Here is a 16,726-nt window from a genome sequence, read left to right as displayed (position 1 = left end):
TCACAGAAGAAGAAATAAGTTATTAATCCAGGACAAAATCCCACAAATTTCATCAGCTAGAAAGTCGCAATCTTGTTTTTCAGAACTAAATATGAAATAAAAATTTAAATAATGAGTTTAAATAGTCAAAATGTAGATGAAATCCCAAATAATGTGCTAAAAATGTCAAAATGTAATGTAAAATTTAAAACTGTGAATCTAATAGGGCAAAATATGTGATAAAAAATTCTAAACTATGAATTAAAAAGGACAAAATCTAAGATAAAGAGTCAAAATACTGTTTTTAAAAGGCAAATATATGGAATAGAAAGTTTCAGTCTTGTTTGGAATGTCAAAATACAAGATAAAACCTGAAATCATGAGTTCAAAAGGTAAAAATATGAGTTAAAATTTAAAATTGAGAGTGTATAAGGTCAAAATATGGGATTAAAAATAAAGTTAGGAGTTGGAAGGTCAAAATGTGAGACAAAGTTTGAAACAATGTGCTTTAAAAGCCAAAATATGATTTAAAATTTAAAATTGTAAACCTAAAAGGTCAAAACATGAGATAAAACTTCAAAATTACTCATTTCAAATGTCACAATATTAGATTAAAAGTAAGTTCAAGTCATAATTGTGAGAGGAAAATTTGAATATATGAAATGAAAACGCAAATTAATACTCAATAACTCAGATTAAAATGGATCACCTTAAATTTTCAAAAGGGATCTTTTTCAGTAATTTTCCTGCAAGTAAGAAAATAAGAGGCGTTAGTTTAAACAATTTTATTGACAACTTCAGCAACCATGTTTCAGTCAGCAGTAGATCTCACACAATAGTCTCAAAACAATAATTTAAAAGGCTCTAATGTGATCTTTCGTAATAAAACTGTGTAAATAAACTGAGTATATAAATCATGTCATTTCATGGAATAAACATGGCCTTACTGTCATGATGTCTTCAGCTGTCTGATCATGATCTTTAGTGTGTAACAGTTAATGTGAACTGAGGAGATAAAGTAGAGTGTCTATAAAAATCATTAAAGTACTCGAGTTAAATGACAATCTCCCACTGAAGAATTTAAATCTTCTTGTACTAAAGATAATATAGTGAGTTTAGAGGATTCAACCACAACATAAGAACTTAGTAATCATGACAGATGAGTATTTTCCTGCAGTCACCTGAATGAACTGACAGGCGACTGACTGAGAAGTAAATATAAGGAGACTACAGTTTAGTAGATCTGCTTTGTGAAAACTGGCTTGGTTCAGACTTGTTCTTCAGGTTGATCTGTTTGCTGTAGGAGAGAAGAACACATAAAAGGCTGTGTTAGGTCTATTCAGCTTTTTTTTTTTTTTTATTTGTTTGAAATAATTGTTAGCAGAAAATACAAGAATCAGTGATCTGGGCCTTTGCACACACGAACCCTTCTGTTAAATTAGTTGTTTGTTGCATCTCTTTCCCATAAAATGCTAACCTGCACACATGCACAGCTCCAGAAGTAAGGTTAGTTTAAGGCAAACTCTGCTGTAGTGCTTAAACAGTGGAGCCTGATGTGGATAAATGTAAACGGAGGTCAGGAGAAGAGCGAAAACATCATCTTTGCCATGAAAAGCTTATGTTGCAGTTCTTGCTGTTTAAATAAAGAAATGTGGCACAACTCTGATAAAACCGACGCTTTTCTACTGCTAATCCCTTCAGCTAACCTTTCAAAACAGATGGATACGCCCGTTTCCGTGTTTCTCCCTGGCGAATCCATCTTGCAAAGCTCCTGTCTGAACAGTTTGGGCCTGGTTAGAAAGTGACGGGACCAATCAGGGACAAGGGGCAGTACTTTCAGGCGCGGAGTCGGCTACGTCACGTGTTTGTTACTCTGATAGGCCCATAAAGATGTGACAGAGTGTTCATCCAATCACCCTCTGATTTTTTTTCAAAGCCTCTGCCCTTTCCCAAACGCTGTGTATGAGAGGTTTTCCAGATGGATGTGTGACACAAATCCATCTGGCATGCCAGGCTACCCTTCAGCAGTAGCAGCAATTTCATACACCGGCTTACAGAAGAGTTCAACCTCTTCCCTAATGATTGCAAACTTGTAAAGCTTTCATGGAAAAATGTGGTCAAATTCTGATAAAACTGCCATCGTGGCTACATCCCAGCTAATCGCTACGCCTGCAGCCATACCGACTCACGCTACAACCCTCCCCCCCATAAACTCATGCCAAGGCAGGCCAGCATAAGAGCAGTAACACATTTTCTGTGATAAAAACCTTTCAGTGCAGTTCTGTGCTGTTAAATACATGAAGGAATGTGGTGCGATTCTGATGAAACTGACATTACATCCAAGCTAACTGCTAGCCACTAGTGGTGGCAATTGCTATCAGCTTTTAGTACAACTAAACCCCACCCCTAGCTACCGCTTCGTTCTCCTCAAATGACATTGGTATAAACGGTGGATCAAAACTTTTCAAGATGGATTTTCCTGATGAAAGACTCTGCAAGGTTAATGAAATGCCACTCTACTAAGACAGCTACGTAGCCCACCCCACAGTAACATGCATTACTGTCTGGATACACTCTCAGCCTGCAGCTCACCTGTTACCCTCGGCCTCATCGGTTGAATCTGGCAGCTCTCTCCTCCTAGTCTCAGGAAGCAGGAAGCTGAGAGCCCCACTGATCAGTGAAAGGCTGCTGAAAACTATAGTGGGTATGGCCCAGTGGTAAACTGCCAGCATGTTCAACAGTGGAGCCAGAAGACCCCCTGCTCTGCTGGCAATGGAGCCCAAACCAGAGGCCGTTTGTCTGAAAGAGAACCAGACTGACCTCAGACATTCTCAACAGGATAAATTCATGTAAACACTCTTTCATTTTCTTTCATTCACTACCAAGTTATGCCACTGTTAATCAATTAAAGCTTGTGAAGTTTTTCAGCTTTTAAGTTACAGTTATGTTTTGTGCATCAATGTAGTCTTGACTGTTTTATTCTTTTAATTTGATCCCTGTTATGACTGAGGCATCACAACTGCTTTTAGTAAAGTAATAGTCTAGTAAAGTCTAGAGCAGAATTATTTATACAGATCCTATCTGGATTGAAGCAAAACCAGTCGGGTTATCTTTGTCTGCTGGGAAGGTTAGGCCTGTCGTCAGTGACTTAACTGCATTCAGGGGTGGTTTGACCTATTTTGAGACCTAAGACAAAGAGCAACACAAGGCACTTCTCTTTTTTATTTAGTTTCAGTTGTACAAAACAAGAATAAGCCCTTTGACTGTCTCTGTGTGTGAATAAAGCTTTCTTAATAAATTAATCTTATCTCACCTAAAGTCAGAATACAATAACATACCTCAGTGTACAGTGATAGTGTGCTGTAATGAAATCAGTGCATTGCTTTACCATCATATTGGATCAAGACCTTTAAACTTTGCAACACTATTTCTCCTAGAGCCATAAAGCATTAATCACCATGAAACACAATTACAGATAAGTTTGACTGCAACTATTAATTAACATTTTAAAATGTCAATCAGCCCTGATAACAGGATAGATCAGAGAGCGGCCAGGCTGACCCACATGATTATATCTACAGTGCTGTCAACTAAAAGAGATCAAAAAAGTAACTGAGTCTAATATTTAACTCACAGTGGCACCGTTTCCTCCAACGATAACTGAAAAAATTATACACGGAGCAAAAGTAAACACACTGGTCTCCTTTAGTGATGCTACACCCAATCAGAGTGCAGTCCTTCACCTCGCTGTTCAGACATGTAATTGTAATGTTTGACGTGTTCTTCACTGACTAATGTTGCAGCTGAAGCGCTGCAGTCACTACATCGAGACTGACTCACCGAAAAGATGTGGGGAACAGCTCCTGAACGTAAACGTTGCACACAGATCCTGCCCAGTTGATGAAAAAACGTCCCGAGGTCGCTAATGTGGTTATTGCAATAGCATTGTCTAAAAGAAAAAAAAACAGCTTACTAATAAACTCTCTTTAAAAGCAATATCTGTTCTTCTACATCAAATCATTCATTTTTATATAATGCATGCAAGTTAACCTCACAATGCATGACCAGTTCATTGTTTGAGTATGTCTATAGGGATCTACCAAACTACAGTCTGTTTGATAGAAAGTGAGCAAGTGGAGTGAAGGGGTCAAGTGTGGGATTAATATTGTGTTTCCACTGACTTTAAAGACTCAGTAAAGTGATAATAAATCTGTATTTGGGTTTGTTGTATGACAGGCCACTGTGTTATGAACCCCCAGGTCAAATTTCAGACAAATAAAACATCTCTAAATTTATAAAATTAAGCTTTAAAATCATGAAAAATGAGGCAGTAAAATCTGCTCCAGGATGGTGTGGGCATGTCTGTTGAATGAGTCAAAGCCACGCCCACTCAACCTCTAAAATAAAAAAAATGCTACAACCTGATTGGAGGAAAGCACTCATAATATAGAGTGGTGCAGGAATGAGTCCTAAAACATGAAAGTGAGTTAGCATTTTAGCGCTTCCAGTTCCCTCGTCTGGATGTCTGTGGGATTTTTAAATGAGTTTTTGGTTAAATGCCTGTAATAAGGTCTGTAGTAAACAAGCTCAAGAGAGTGTAACGTTTTATCTTACAACATAAAATACATCTGAAACGTGGCCCACCATAGAGTTGTGTATTCTTTCATGTCTTAATAAAGACGGTTGCTAAAGGACAGCTAACTAGGACTACAGCGTTTGTCTGGAAGATCATACGTCATCATCAGAAGTGCGACAACTGAGCCTGCCACTTGTATCCGCGGGTGATGATGCTAAATTCAGTTGACTGTGTTGTTGTTCAATATAGAATGACATTAGCTTTCTTCTTTCCTCAGTTATATTAATGAACCAGATGTAATGCTTTAATTATTATGAAGATTATCTTTATGAATAAAACGTACAAGCTTCATAACCTTTTATTGGACACAGATCTTATTTTCTAACCTTGCAAAGCAGATGGATTCACCTATATCTGTCTTTCTCACCGGTGAATCCATCTTGCAAAACTCCCCTCTGAACCGTTTGGGCCTGGTTAGAAAGTGACAGGACCAAACAGCAACAAAGGGATGATCCAAAATCCAACGAAAAAACCCACAGGCTCGCCACTGAGGGGACCCATGTGATGCTAACTTTCGGGTTTGGCCTACAAAATTACGTCATGACTGCACCTCTCTATAAGTGTTGAGCAGCAAGAATCCTACACCAGATAAGAATGGGACAACATTCCTCTCCCAAAACTCCAACAACTGCACTCCTCACTTCCCAGACATTAAGAGACTGTTGTTAAAAGAAGAGGGGATGCTACAGAGTGGTAAACATGTCCCTGTCCCTACTTTTTGAGATGTGTTGCTGCCATCAAATTCAACATGAGCTAACATTTTTCATGAAATGATAAAATATCTCAGTTTCAACATCTGATATGTTGTTTATTTTCTATTGCAGTGTTTTTTTACCAACCATTTTTCTTCGGAACCCCCCCCCCCGACATGTACCTAAGAAAAGATGAGCTCCCCCAGGACCCAAGAGTGAAGAAAAAAGTGACACGTGCTGTCAAAAATCAGCAGATTTTCATTGTTTCACTGATAAAACCTAAAAAAAAATGCCTATGCATGTTTTATCAAAGGACATTTGTACAAAATCCTTAACTGCTTTATCATGCTTTTAGTCAATATTTGAAAATCTAATTTTGACAGCCTCAAAGCAGACAATGCCTCGCCTGCTCTTGGAGCTGGATGAAAAGGTTTATCAACCAACAGAAACCAGGAACGGCTGTAGCTCTATCTCCATCTTTAGCTGTATCTAGAGATATCCTGCTGAGGTGTTGCAGTGCACTGCCTTTCAGGTTAACATACATGTTAGAAATGATAAATGTTATATTACTAAGCATGTTAGAGGTGCTTTACCCTGAGGAACAGTTAGGATTAATAAGCACAAGAATCCTCCAATCAGCAGCGTTCCCATCAGAGACACTTTCCTCCCCAGTGCCTCTAACAGCCAGATACAGAGTATGTGAGCAGGAAGTTCAGTCGCACCAAACATGAGCTGCGTCACAAAGATGTCCAAGCCAAAATTTCCCACATTAAAGGAAAGGCAGTAGTAGGTTATATTTAATGAAAACCTGAGGGTTACAGAAAACAAGCTTTTAGTCACACATATTAAATGCATTATTGCTGCATCATTTAAGGCCTCTGTGGAATTATGGGAAATATAAAATGTCACTTACCATCCCAGTATTAGTGTAAAGAAATACTTCCTAAGCACAGCTGATTGCATAAGAGTTATTATGCCTCCCTTTTTCTCAGTTTCTCCCTTTTTTTCTGTTTCTTTCATAACAACCTGTAATCAGATTGACACAGAATCACGCTAACAGCCTTTAAAAAGTAGAAACACTCACTGATCACTTTATTAGGTACATCTGCTTAACTGACATCAGAACTGACCGATCAGAGAGGTCAGAGAGGTAATCATCAATGTCGTTTTATTGTTGTTAAAATTCTCTGAAATTTTCTCCTAAAAGACTTAATGCAAAAAATAAAGTCTTATTAATCAGGATCTTTATGGGCCTAAGGAAAAGGGCTAGGAACCACTGATTTAGGTTGTTATGTCTCAGATAAAAGACTTAGCGTGCAGACTTAGTAGTCATCAGCTTATAGACATAAACACGACTGTGGCTTCATTTCAGACCAGATTTTATCTGTTTTGATGATTTTTGTTCCAACTGTAACACATGCCACTTAGAGGATAGTAAGATGAAAAACTGTTTGGAATTTTCCTTATGTTTATGGTGTCCCACATTTTTTAAATTGTTTAAGATTTGAAAATTGTCTAGGAGGTTAGAAAGATGCCAGAGAGGATGTGCAAAGGTTTACCAGTGTCTTGGTTAGAAATTCCATCCCAGTTAGATGAAAGCTGGCAAATCAAAATTTTTGTCCTCATAAAGAATTTTTTTTTGAGTTCACCTTAAACCCAGATAAGTTAAAAGAACTTAGAATACTGGAGGCAGCTAATTAGCCTAGTTTTTAAGTAACAGTTACTGAAAAAAAATATTATTTGTTAAGTAGCAGGTACTGAGTCATTTAGGTTACATCAGTGATACTCAACGTATGGCTCTGGAGCCACATCTGGCTCTTTTGTGATTATTTGTGGCTCTTTTTTTCTTAATTCTAAATATTATTACCCCAGAAAACCTTAAAATAGAAAAGTTTTTGGCCATTTTCACAATTTTCCGCAATTCATCCATTTAAGCTACCTTTTGCTCTTAAAAACCCCTTTTTTTCATATTTTTTGGCCATTTTGCAACTTCTTTTAGACACTTTTTCCCATTTTTTTCCACTTTCACCCCATTTCACTCATGACTGCTTTTTGCCCATTTTAGTCACTTCTCACTCATTTTTTTGGTCACTTCTCACCCATTTTTGCTACTTTCTGACCATTTTTTTCACTTGTATTGGTATTTTTCAACAGTTGGCTCTTTGGTTGAGCAGGGTTGACTGGGTTACATTAACTCAATTTTACTTTTACGTTTATGTAAAGTTAACTTTTCAAAAGTTTCAAAGGAAACAAACCAATCAGCATCTTTCCCATAAATCTATGTTGAACATCCATGCAATCGAAGGAAGGCTAATTTGAGTGGGTTTTCAATTGTGATGAGCACACCCTCTGTGCAGCATTAAAGTTGCTCCCCACAGGTAGGAATTTTCCAACTGAGTGGGTAACTTCACTCATGATGCAGAAGTGTCTACTGCCCAAAGGCATTCTGGGAAAACTCTTCAAATTAAGGGATGATTGTGAAATAATTTCAGTACAGTGACAAACAGATACTTCAAGAGTACCACTTACTTAAAACTAAAAATGTGTTCTATCAACTATTGAGCAGAAAAAATGGAGTTGTGTTTTAAGTTAATACTTAATTTCAACAACCTTTTACTGTCCAGTCCTCCAGTGCATGATGGTATGCACGTGTTGTCACACTGTCCTTAACTTTGGTATGAATGAATCAAGAAAAAAATCATTTTAAAACCATGTTTTGATTATTTTTAAAGTGGCATGATGGGCAAGATATGAACCTTTGTTTTGTGAACAAACTTACAACAATTGTTTTTATTAATATTTTCATATAATTATGATATAATTCTACAACATTATTTTCTGCCCATCAGTCTAAAGATTGGGTCTTTAAGAAGTTTTGCATCCCTTTAACATGTCAGCATGTTTTTATTAGGGTTGCAACTGTCACAAAAGATTGGGTCTGTTACTTTATAACATCTGACATCTGCAATACAAGAAGTATTTAAATGTCATATGTTTTAGTCTTGAAACGGGTAATTGGCTGACAGATATAAGTTCAATATGCCTGAATGTTGTTGCTCTAATCCAAGTAGTCTCTGATTGATTTAGAGAAATGTAGAACTTTGTTCCAAACGGCCCCAGTCCCTTGCTACTAAAATGCATTGATTTTCACTTTTTTGTGTTATTGATTGCTTGTATGTGTAATATGGTTTTGAAACAAAAGAAAATAGTTTTATGTTTGGCAACGGTACCTTTTCTAGCAGAGATTCTGAAACTGGCCGTTTGTTTATCGTTGCCACTTTAGTAATAAGTTGTTTCGCCTCCTCTATCCTCCCCGTTTCTAACAGCCACCTGGCTGACTCTGGAATAAACCTGCAACACAGAGAGACATGTTAATAATCTATTATTAAGCTCTAAATTACTGGAAGGTGATAGAAAGAGTGCACACCAGATATAAACACCAATAACAGCGAGTGGAGCTGCTGTGACAAGTTGAGCGAGTCTCCAGTCTCTGATGAAGTAGATCATACCAGCGAGGACACACTGTCCAATGGCACCACAGAGCTGAGTTACGCACGCCCCCCAGGATCTTCTGGACACCCCAATCCACTCAGTGGCTACAAACAAAAAAATCACTAGTGTGGTTATCTGTTATGCTACAGTGAGGATATAGGGTTCGTCATATAGAAGTGGTCTTGCTCTACTTCTCCCACCCTCTTTCTAAGGCACCAGGACTAATTGCTTTCTATTGAGGCTCATTTATGCTCCCTCTATGTACAGAAGTGGATCCGTGCATTTGGTCTTTGAGGGAACAGAGGAGTATGACAAAATGAGTAAGGATGGAAAGCTCCGTCGGCATCTGTATGGTTTCTGTCACATTAATAATCATTAAAGATAACGGAGGTCATAGGACTGGTAGTATTATTGGTTATAACTTGGAGCTTGCATGTATGGAGCCTGGGTTTGTTGAAGATGGTGATGCTGTTTGGGCTGTGTTGGCCATGTGGGAGAAAAGGTAAGATAAAAGAGGTGGTCATGTTGTTATGCTAAGCAGGAATGCAGAAAGGTGGCTCTGGGACGCCACATTTTAATGGTTGCAAGGCAGTCCGGCAAAGAGACCAAAAGGGAACTGCGAGGTTCATGCAGGAATAGTTTACCTTTTTGGGATTGATTTGCTGTTCATTTCAACACGATTCTATGATTTCATTGCTTCTGCCATGGGTCTGTTTGCTACAAAGGATTTGTGGTTTCATGTAAAATTTTTTTTTTTCCCCTGACTAAAAGTTAACACTTTCTTGTCACTGGTGCTGTTATAGCTCTGTGACCCACTGACCTCCTGATGACCTTTTGTCAATGCTGCAGGATGAGACATGATGTTGATGTAGTGATGAGTTATGATGAAGAGTCAAGTATTTCGTATTTTGTAGTCAACCAGATACTTTGCACTTTTTTCCAGCTTTTTGTGTCAATCTGTTCTACATGGATTACGTGAAAATAGACCTACAGAATATCTCCAATGAAGCCGAGCAGAGCGGTGCTTCTGGGACATGCCAGAGCCGGACCAGAGTGTGGGCAGTGGAACTGCTGATTGACTAGAGAGGGAGTGATTTACTCCGCAGTGTGTTTTGCTGGTGGATTATTGTGCAGCCTTTTTAAGATAGCTAAGGCTAAAGCTAAGGTAGCTACATTGGCTTATGTAGTGATGAGACCTATGTAGCTAGTGTAACTTTGCTAGCTTTTGCTAGAGCTGACAAAGCTACAATGGCTTATGTAGTTACTTTAACAAGCAGTGTGTAGGTAGTGTAGCTTTGTTAGCTTTTTCTAAAGCTGACGGAGCTACATTGGCTTATGTAGTAACTTTAAATAGCGGTATTTAGGAGTGAAGCTTTGGTAGCTTTTTTGAATGCTTATGAAGCTACATTAGCTTATATAGTAACTTTAACTTGCATATGTAGCTAGTGTAGCTGTGTTGGCTTTCGCTAGAGCTAACAAAGTTACATTGGCTTATATAGTAACTTTAACTAGCGGTATGTAGCTAGTATAGCTATGTTAGCTTTTGCTAAAGCCAACATAACTACATTGGCCTACGTAGTAATTTTCACCATGTAGCTAGTGTAGCTTCGTCTGCTTTTGCTAAAGCTAACCATGCTAAAGCGAGACATTATTTGCATAACTATTTCTGAAGCAGGCCTTTACATAATCAAATCCCTAATTAGACCTCTGACCTTTGTTTCTGTGTTATTTATGAAACTTGACTTTGTTTTTGAATAAAGTTAAATTTAACAAATCTAAAATGGGAAATAAGTTGCACCACCAGATTACGTTGCTTCTGTATCGACAGAGGCGGCATCCCACCGCAGTGATGTGCAAGAGGGGGCATCTGATATCTACGGTCTGCAGCCAGACCTCTCCCAAAGGTGTCAGGGGGACTAAACTGGATGAACCCTGCAAAGGGAGGCGCCCATTTAAAAACCCCAGTGACGTTCTGGTTCTTGCTGCCCATCAGTCTACAAAGCTGTTTTTTGTAGATACTATTTGTGTTGTCACTTTTTGGGTTTGCATTGGTCTGATGAGGCTGGTGATACTGTTGGGTAGTATGGCAGATAATGCAATTTATCTGGAACACAAAGAGACATCAGTAAGATTGTTCTTTCATTAGTACATGAGTATCCTGCATTTACTTCAGGTTTATTTGACGTCTGGCTGAAATCACCACAACAGAGTTTATGGTCCAATGAAGCCTAAAAACAGTAGCATTAATGGCACAGAGGAAGGCACAGTTCTTCATTGCTCAGACCACTCCGCTAATGTCTTACACTGTGTGAGAACTGCTCTGGAGCCAATAGCTCTGGGCTTGAATGTCAGATGAGGGCCCCTTGGCTCTTTGGTGAACTACAGCACTCATCCAAAAGTCTGTGCATTACTGAGAACCAAGATCTCCAGCGGCTGCCCTTTTGGAGCCTGTGTATTGGCACAGCTTTCAGGGAAAATGGTGGGAAGGCACATAAGTCAGCTGGTCATGTTTGAGCTAGGGTGTCTTGTCTCAGTGGATTTGTTGTTTTAATTAAAGAGAACCAAAAGAAAAACAGGGCAATCAGTTCAACTTCTGCTGTACTGGGTCTGCTGTAAGTTTCCTTAGCCATCTCTAGATGGAGACATCACTCCACTGAGGATAGAGTCAGGGATGTGAGAAAACCTGCAAACCAGTGGCTGAGTTTACCGCTTTCACATGAGGGAATCGATGTCTATATCTCACCAAACACAACATTTCACCAAACACTGTAGTTACAAACACGCATACTTCTATGTGACAACTGGCAAAAAATGTTTTTGATAAAAATAAAGGAGTATTCCATACCCAATATGACACCATTCAGCCGAAAACCTCCATAGCCAATTCCCAGCAGGAACTGAGACACCAAATAAAAGTAGAAGTTGGGACTTAATCCAGTTGTTACAGTGAATATGAGCGTGAAATAGAAAGGAATCTGAGCTGCTCGTTTACGACCAAACCTAGGAGAGATAAAGCACCTCTGGTCAGCATGTGTAAAATAATCTTATGTAAGAGTAAAGAAATGGTTCAAGTTGAATAATACATATACTTACGATTCAGCAAACGGTCCAAATAAAAGACAGCCTATGAGAATGCCAGCCATCAGTACAGTTTGAGCCACTTCCAACAGATTAGCCTGGTCACACACCAGATCAAACTGCAGGAAAACACAGCCAAATAGTTGATAAAGGAGTATTTTTAATTTTTTAATTATAATTAGTATATTAAATGTACTACTTACATCGGTGACGATGGTGGCCTGATACAGAGTTCTGCTGTACACCCATCCATCCTGGCACCCTGTGGTCTCATTGAGTCCGTACTCCCTGATGGCACTGATGTTCCAGTCTACAGGTGTGAACATGCGACACCTGCTGAAGCTCCCATCATCCTCACGCGGTAGAGTCAGGTTCAGCTGCTCCTCTTTGCTCAGGTCTGTATCAGCCCCGAGGATCCAGTCTGTGCTACAGTGTCTCTCTGGATCTGACTGGATAAAAAACACACTGGAAAAATGAAAAGGCAGAATGAGATTTGGGAAGCAGAGAGCAAAGAGAGTGATCTTTTGAAATAATCCAAACTCTCCGATATTGCGGAGGATCTCTCCAAAGTCCGCCATGGTCGGGGAGCCGTCCCTCACTTTAAAGATGCTGCTAGAGAATGACCTTTAAACAAAGCCCATTAATGTTTAAACCCAGCTCTCTGTGGTACAGAAAACATGACACAGCATGTACATGGTTGTTTCTTTTTGCAGAAAAGGCTGGTGTTGTCATTATTTAACCAGAAAGCTTAGGATTACCTTTATCTGTATAACATCTCTCTGAAGTCCAGAGTTATAGCTACCTTTGCAATATTGGAAGAAAACTTAACTCTGGCCATTCTGGTTGAGGTTGTAATGCCATTTGTGCTATTTTTTTCAAGCCCATTTCAATGCTATGGTGTTTAACTTAAATATTCAGCTCATTTACCTGCATATATATATATATATATATATATATATATATATATATATATATAGTCATGGACAAAAATGTTGGCACCCCTTGAATTTTTCCAGAAAACACATCATTTCTCCCAGAAAATGTTGCAATTAACAAATGTTTTGGTATGCATGTGTTTATTGCCTTTATGTGCATTGGAACACAAAAAATCCGAAGGAAAAAGCCAAAATTGACATAATTTTACACAAAACTCAAAAAATGGGCCGGACAAAATTGTTGGCACCCTCAACTTAATATTTGGTTACACACCCTTGGGAAATAATAACTGAAACCAATCGCTTCCTATAACCATCAACAGGCTTCTTAAACCTCTCAACTGGAATTTTGGACCACTCTTCTTTTGCAAACTGCTCCAGGTCTCTCAGATTTGAAGGGTTCCTTCTTGCAACAGCAGTTTTGAGATCTCTCCATAGGTGTTCAATGGGATTTAGATCTGGACTCATTGCTGGGCACTTCAGAACTCTCCAGCTTTGTCTCCAACCATTTCTTGGTGCTTTTTTAAGTAAGTTTTGGGTCATTGTCCTGCTGGAACACCCATGACCTCTGACGCAGACCCAGCTTTCTGACACTAGGCCCTACATTGCAGCCCAAAATTTTTTGATAGTCTCCAGATTTCATGATTCCTTGCAGACAGTCAAGGCACCCAGTGCCAGAGGCAGCAAAATAACCCCAAAACATCCTTGAACCTCCACCATGTTTGACTGTAGGTACTGTGTTCTTTTCTTTGTAGGCCTCATTCCGTTTTCTGTAAACAGTAGATTGACTTCCTTTTCCAGAAAGCTCTACCTTAGTCTCATCTGTCCACAAAATGTTCTCCCAGAAGGATTGAGGCTTACTCAGGTACATTTTTGCAAACTCCAGTCTGGCTTTTTTATGTGTCTTTGTCAGCAGTGGGGTTCTCCTCAGTCTCCTGCCATAGCACTTCATCTCATTCAGATGACGACGTGTGGTTCAAGCTGACACTTTTGCACCCTGAGTCTGCAGGACAGCCTGAATTTGTGTGGAAGTTGACTGAGGATGTTTATCCACCATTCCAACTATCCTGCGTTGCATTCTTTTGTCAATTTTTCTCTTCCATCCACGTCCAGGGAGATTAGCCACAGTGCCATGGGTTATAAACTTCTTGATTATATTACACACAGTGGACAAAGGAATTTCTAGATCTCTGGAGATGGTCTTGTAACCTTGAGATTGTTCATATTTTTCCACAATTTTGCTTCTTAAGTGCTCAGACAGTTCTTGGCTCCTCTTTCTCTTCTCCATGCTTGGTGTGACACACAGGCACACAACGCAAAGGTTGAGTCAACTTTTATACATTCTAACTGGCTTCAGGTGTGATTTCTAGATTGCCAGCACCTGTTACTTGGCACAGGTGAGCCTAAATGAGCATCACATGCTGGGAATAAAATGATTCACCCACAGTTTTAAAAGGGTGCCAACAATTTTGTCCGGCCCATTTTTTGAGTTTTGTGTAAAATTATGTCAATTTTGCCTTTTTTCTTCGAATTTTTTCTATTGCTCTAATGCACATAAAGGCAATAAACATGTGTATGCCAAAACCATTTGTAACTGCAACAATTTCTGATAGAAATGGTGTATTTTCTGGAAAAATTCCAGGGGTGCCAACATTTTTGTCCATGACTGTATATATATATATATATATATATATATATATATATATATATATATATATATATATATATGTGTGTGTGTGTGAACCTTTATTCATTTCAGACAGCACTGAGGTCTCTGATTACATAAGTGTTTCAATAAAGTTGTTTACTATGACGATTCATCTCATACAACACCTCCCTATCTCTTCTATATGCTTATCTCACAGAGACTGCTGTTGATCTTTTACTATCTTTTACAGTATGCTGACTCATCAAACTTTCTCTGCCTCACTGTTGCATGTAGGTAAACTGATTACATAATACTGACTAGTGTTACTGTGTGCTGTAAAGATGACTTATGCCTACATCTGCAGACTCAAAGGAAAAGATGAAGGAGAATGATGGTTGTTTTTGGACATTTGTCATTTTATTGACTTCTGTGTCAATGATGAAGACTCAGGGATGTGATTAGCAAGGGTTAAAAAGCAGGGGAAATGTCCACAGTGGCAATAACATAGAAAATCTAACCAAATGCACAAGTATTTTTGGTTTCAGCAACAAATTGTTTTTGCTATAGAATAAATGAAGACTTGCTACTTAATAGTTGATACTACAATTGAAAAGCTGGGTTTGACAGGGGTGGGGGGTGTCATCCAGAGAATTGTTAGCACCAGCTCTTTGTTTTCTAGCACCTTAATTGATTTTTACATAACATTTCAGAATTATGATCCAGTTTTGTGTCATATTTATTTATTTCTAATCTTTGTCAGAGTTCATTGGGTATATTATCACACAATTACAGATTTTTTTTTTTAATCCATCTAAATTTCAAGACAGTCTGCAGAGCATTCATCTCTGGCAGCCGCTCTCACAGACTGTTCATCTCAGAGGAAATACATGCTAAAACTTTCAAAATAAAAATAGATTAAACTTCTGTTAAGAATTGGGGTATGGGTTAGGACACCAAAGTCAAAAACCTAACCTACAAAACCAGTTTAATAAAACAAAGTTAACAGTCTGCTTACAGGGAAAGAAGCTTTTTCTGCATTAAAAACACTCTCAACAGAGCCAGCATAGCTTACGTAGCTCCAGTTACATATACAACGTAGCTATGTAGCTGCTAACATAGCTAAAGCTAAGCTCACAAAGCAGCAGCATAAGCTTTTTATCTATGTCAACCAAGTTGGCTTAAGCTATGTTTGCTAAAGTTCAAGCTGCTAAAGCTAACTTAGCTATGGATAACAGAGCTACATAGCTAACAGAGCTATGTAGCTAAAGCTAAGCTCACAAAGCAGTTATGTACGCATATGTAGATATTTTATCTACGTGCTTTAGCTGTGTTTGCTTAAGCTAACATTGCTAAAGTTTACTTAGCTACATTGGCTTATGTGGTTATGTTAACTATGTAGCTAGTGTAGCTATGTTAGCTTTAGCTAAAGCTAAAGTTGTAGTACCAGCAAATTACAGCACCTCCTTTCTGAGCTAAATAAATAGGCTCAGAAAATCTAGTTTCGTTGCACCAACTGCAGCAGTGCCAGTCAGCACACTGGTGCCACAGAGCTGTTATAAGTTTTAACATCTTTCACAGACTTTTTTTCTCTTCCCTCCATAATTTTTAAAGTGAATTCAAGGGGTGAAAATAATCTCAGCAGAAACCTGGCTAACAGAAACCTGGTTCCCAGGAGGTTGAAGGTTTGGATAACCTTTTTTTCAAATTAACATCTGCATCAAAATAAATAAAAAATTAACACAAATATTAACAATTAACTGATTAATCTGCTCTGCTCACCTCCATGGGACCCCACATGGGACTCCAGAGATCTTTTCTCCTTTTCCTCTTCTTACAGACAGCTCTGACCCCAGGACAAGTGGGGACATTTTTAGACATTTTAGTGAATTTAAGCTCATTCCTCAATGCAACGATTTAACAGCTTCTGTAAATAAACAGCTTTAACCTTTGAGTCCCTTATTTCCTGTTAAGACATTTCCCTGACATACGTTTAGCTTTGAACTGTGCTGTTATTGGTACTGAACCTATCTCCACTGAGTGAAAACATCTGTCTGCTGTTTATTTTAAGCTATACTTCATATTCATTTCTTCTTTGGACCATTGGATGGTGCCTGATGCTACATTTTGTTTGGCTCTGGTACTTTTAAAAAATGTTGCTGAGTCAGAAGTTCATCCTCTTTCAGCTTTGTAATAAAGACTTATTCAAAGACAGTCAGACATTCAGAACTTATCAGATAAACAGGATGACTCAGCAACAGAACAAAAC

At 38.5% G+C, this 16,726-nt stretch overlaps 1 protein-coding gene across 1 annotated transcript; it reads right to left on the bottom strand.

Annotated features, from left to right (window-relative positions):
• Window positions 1-1,206: 1,206 nt before the first annotated feature.
• Window positions 1,207-12,455, bottom strand: LOC121519568 (solute carrier family 22 member 13-like). Its single transcript, XM_041802316.1, has 10 exons — window positions 12,081-12,455; window positions 11,893-11,996; window positions 11,645-11,799; window positions 8,735-8,903; window positions 8,538-8,658; window positions 6,221-6,333; window positions 5,901-6,115; window positions 3,820-3,928; window positions 2,572-2,778; window positions 1,207-1,276 (listed from the first exon to the last, which is right to left on the bottom strand). Exons 1-10 carry the CDS (start codon window positions 12,453-12,455, stop codon window positions 1,207-1,209), a joined length of 1,638 nt encoding a protein of 545 aa, XP_041658250.1.
• Window positions 12,456-16,726: the final 4,271 nt, after the last annotated feature.

This window comes from Cheilinus undulatus, linkage group 13 (assembly GCF_018320785.1).
Source record: "Cheilinus undulatus linkage group 13, ASM1832078v1, whole genome shotgun sequence".
NCBI classification, from domain to species: domain Eukaryota; kingdom Metazoa; phylum Chordata; class Actinopteri; order Labriformes; family Labridae; genus Cheilinus; species Cheilinus undulatus.
Note: the sequence above shows the minus strand (reverse complement) of the source record. Positions and strands in the feature narration are given on the sequence as shown.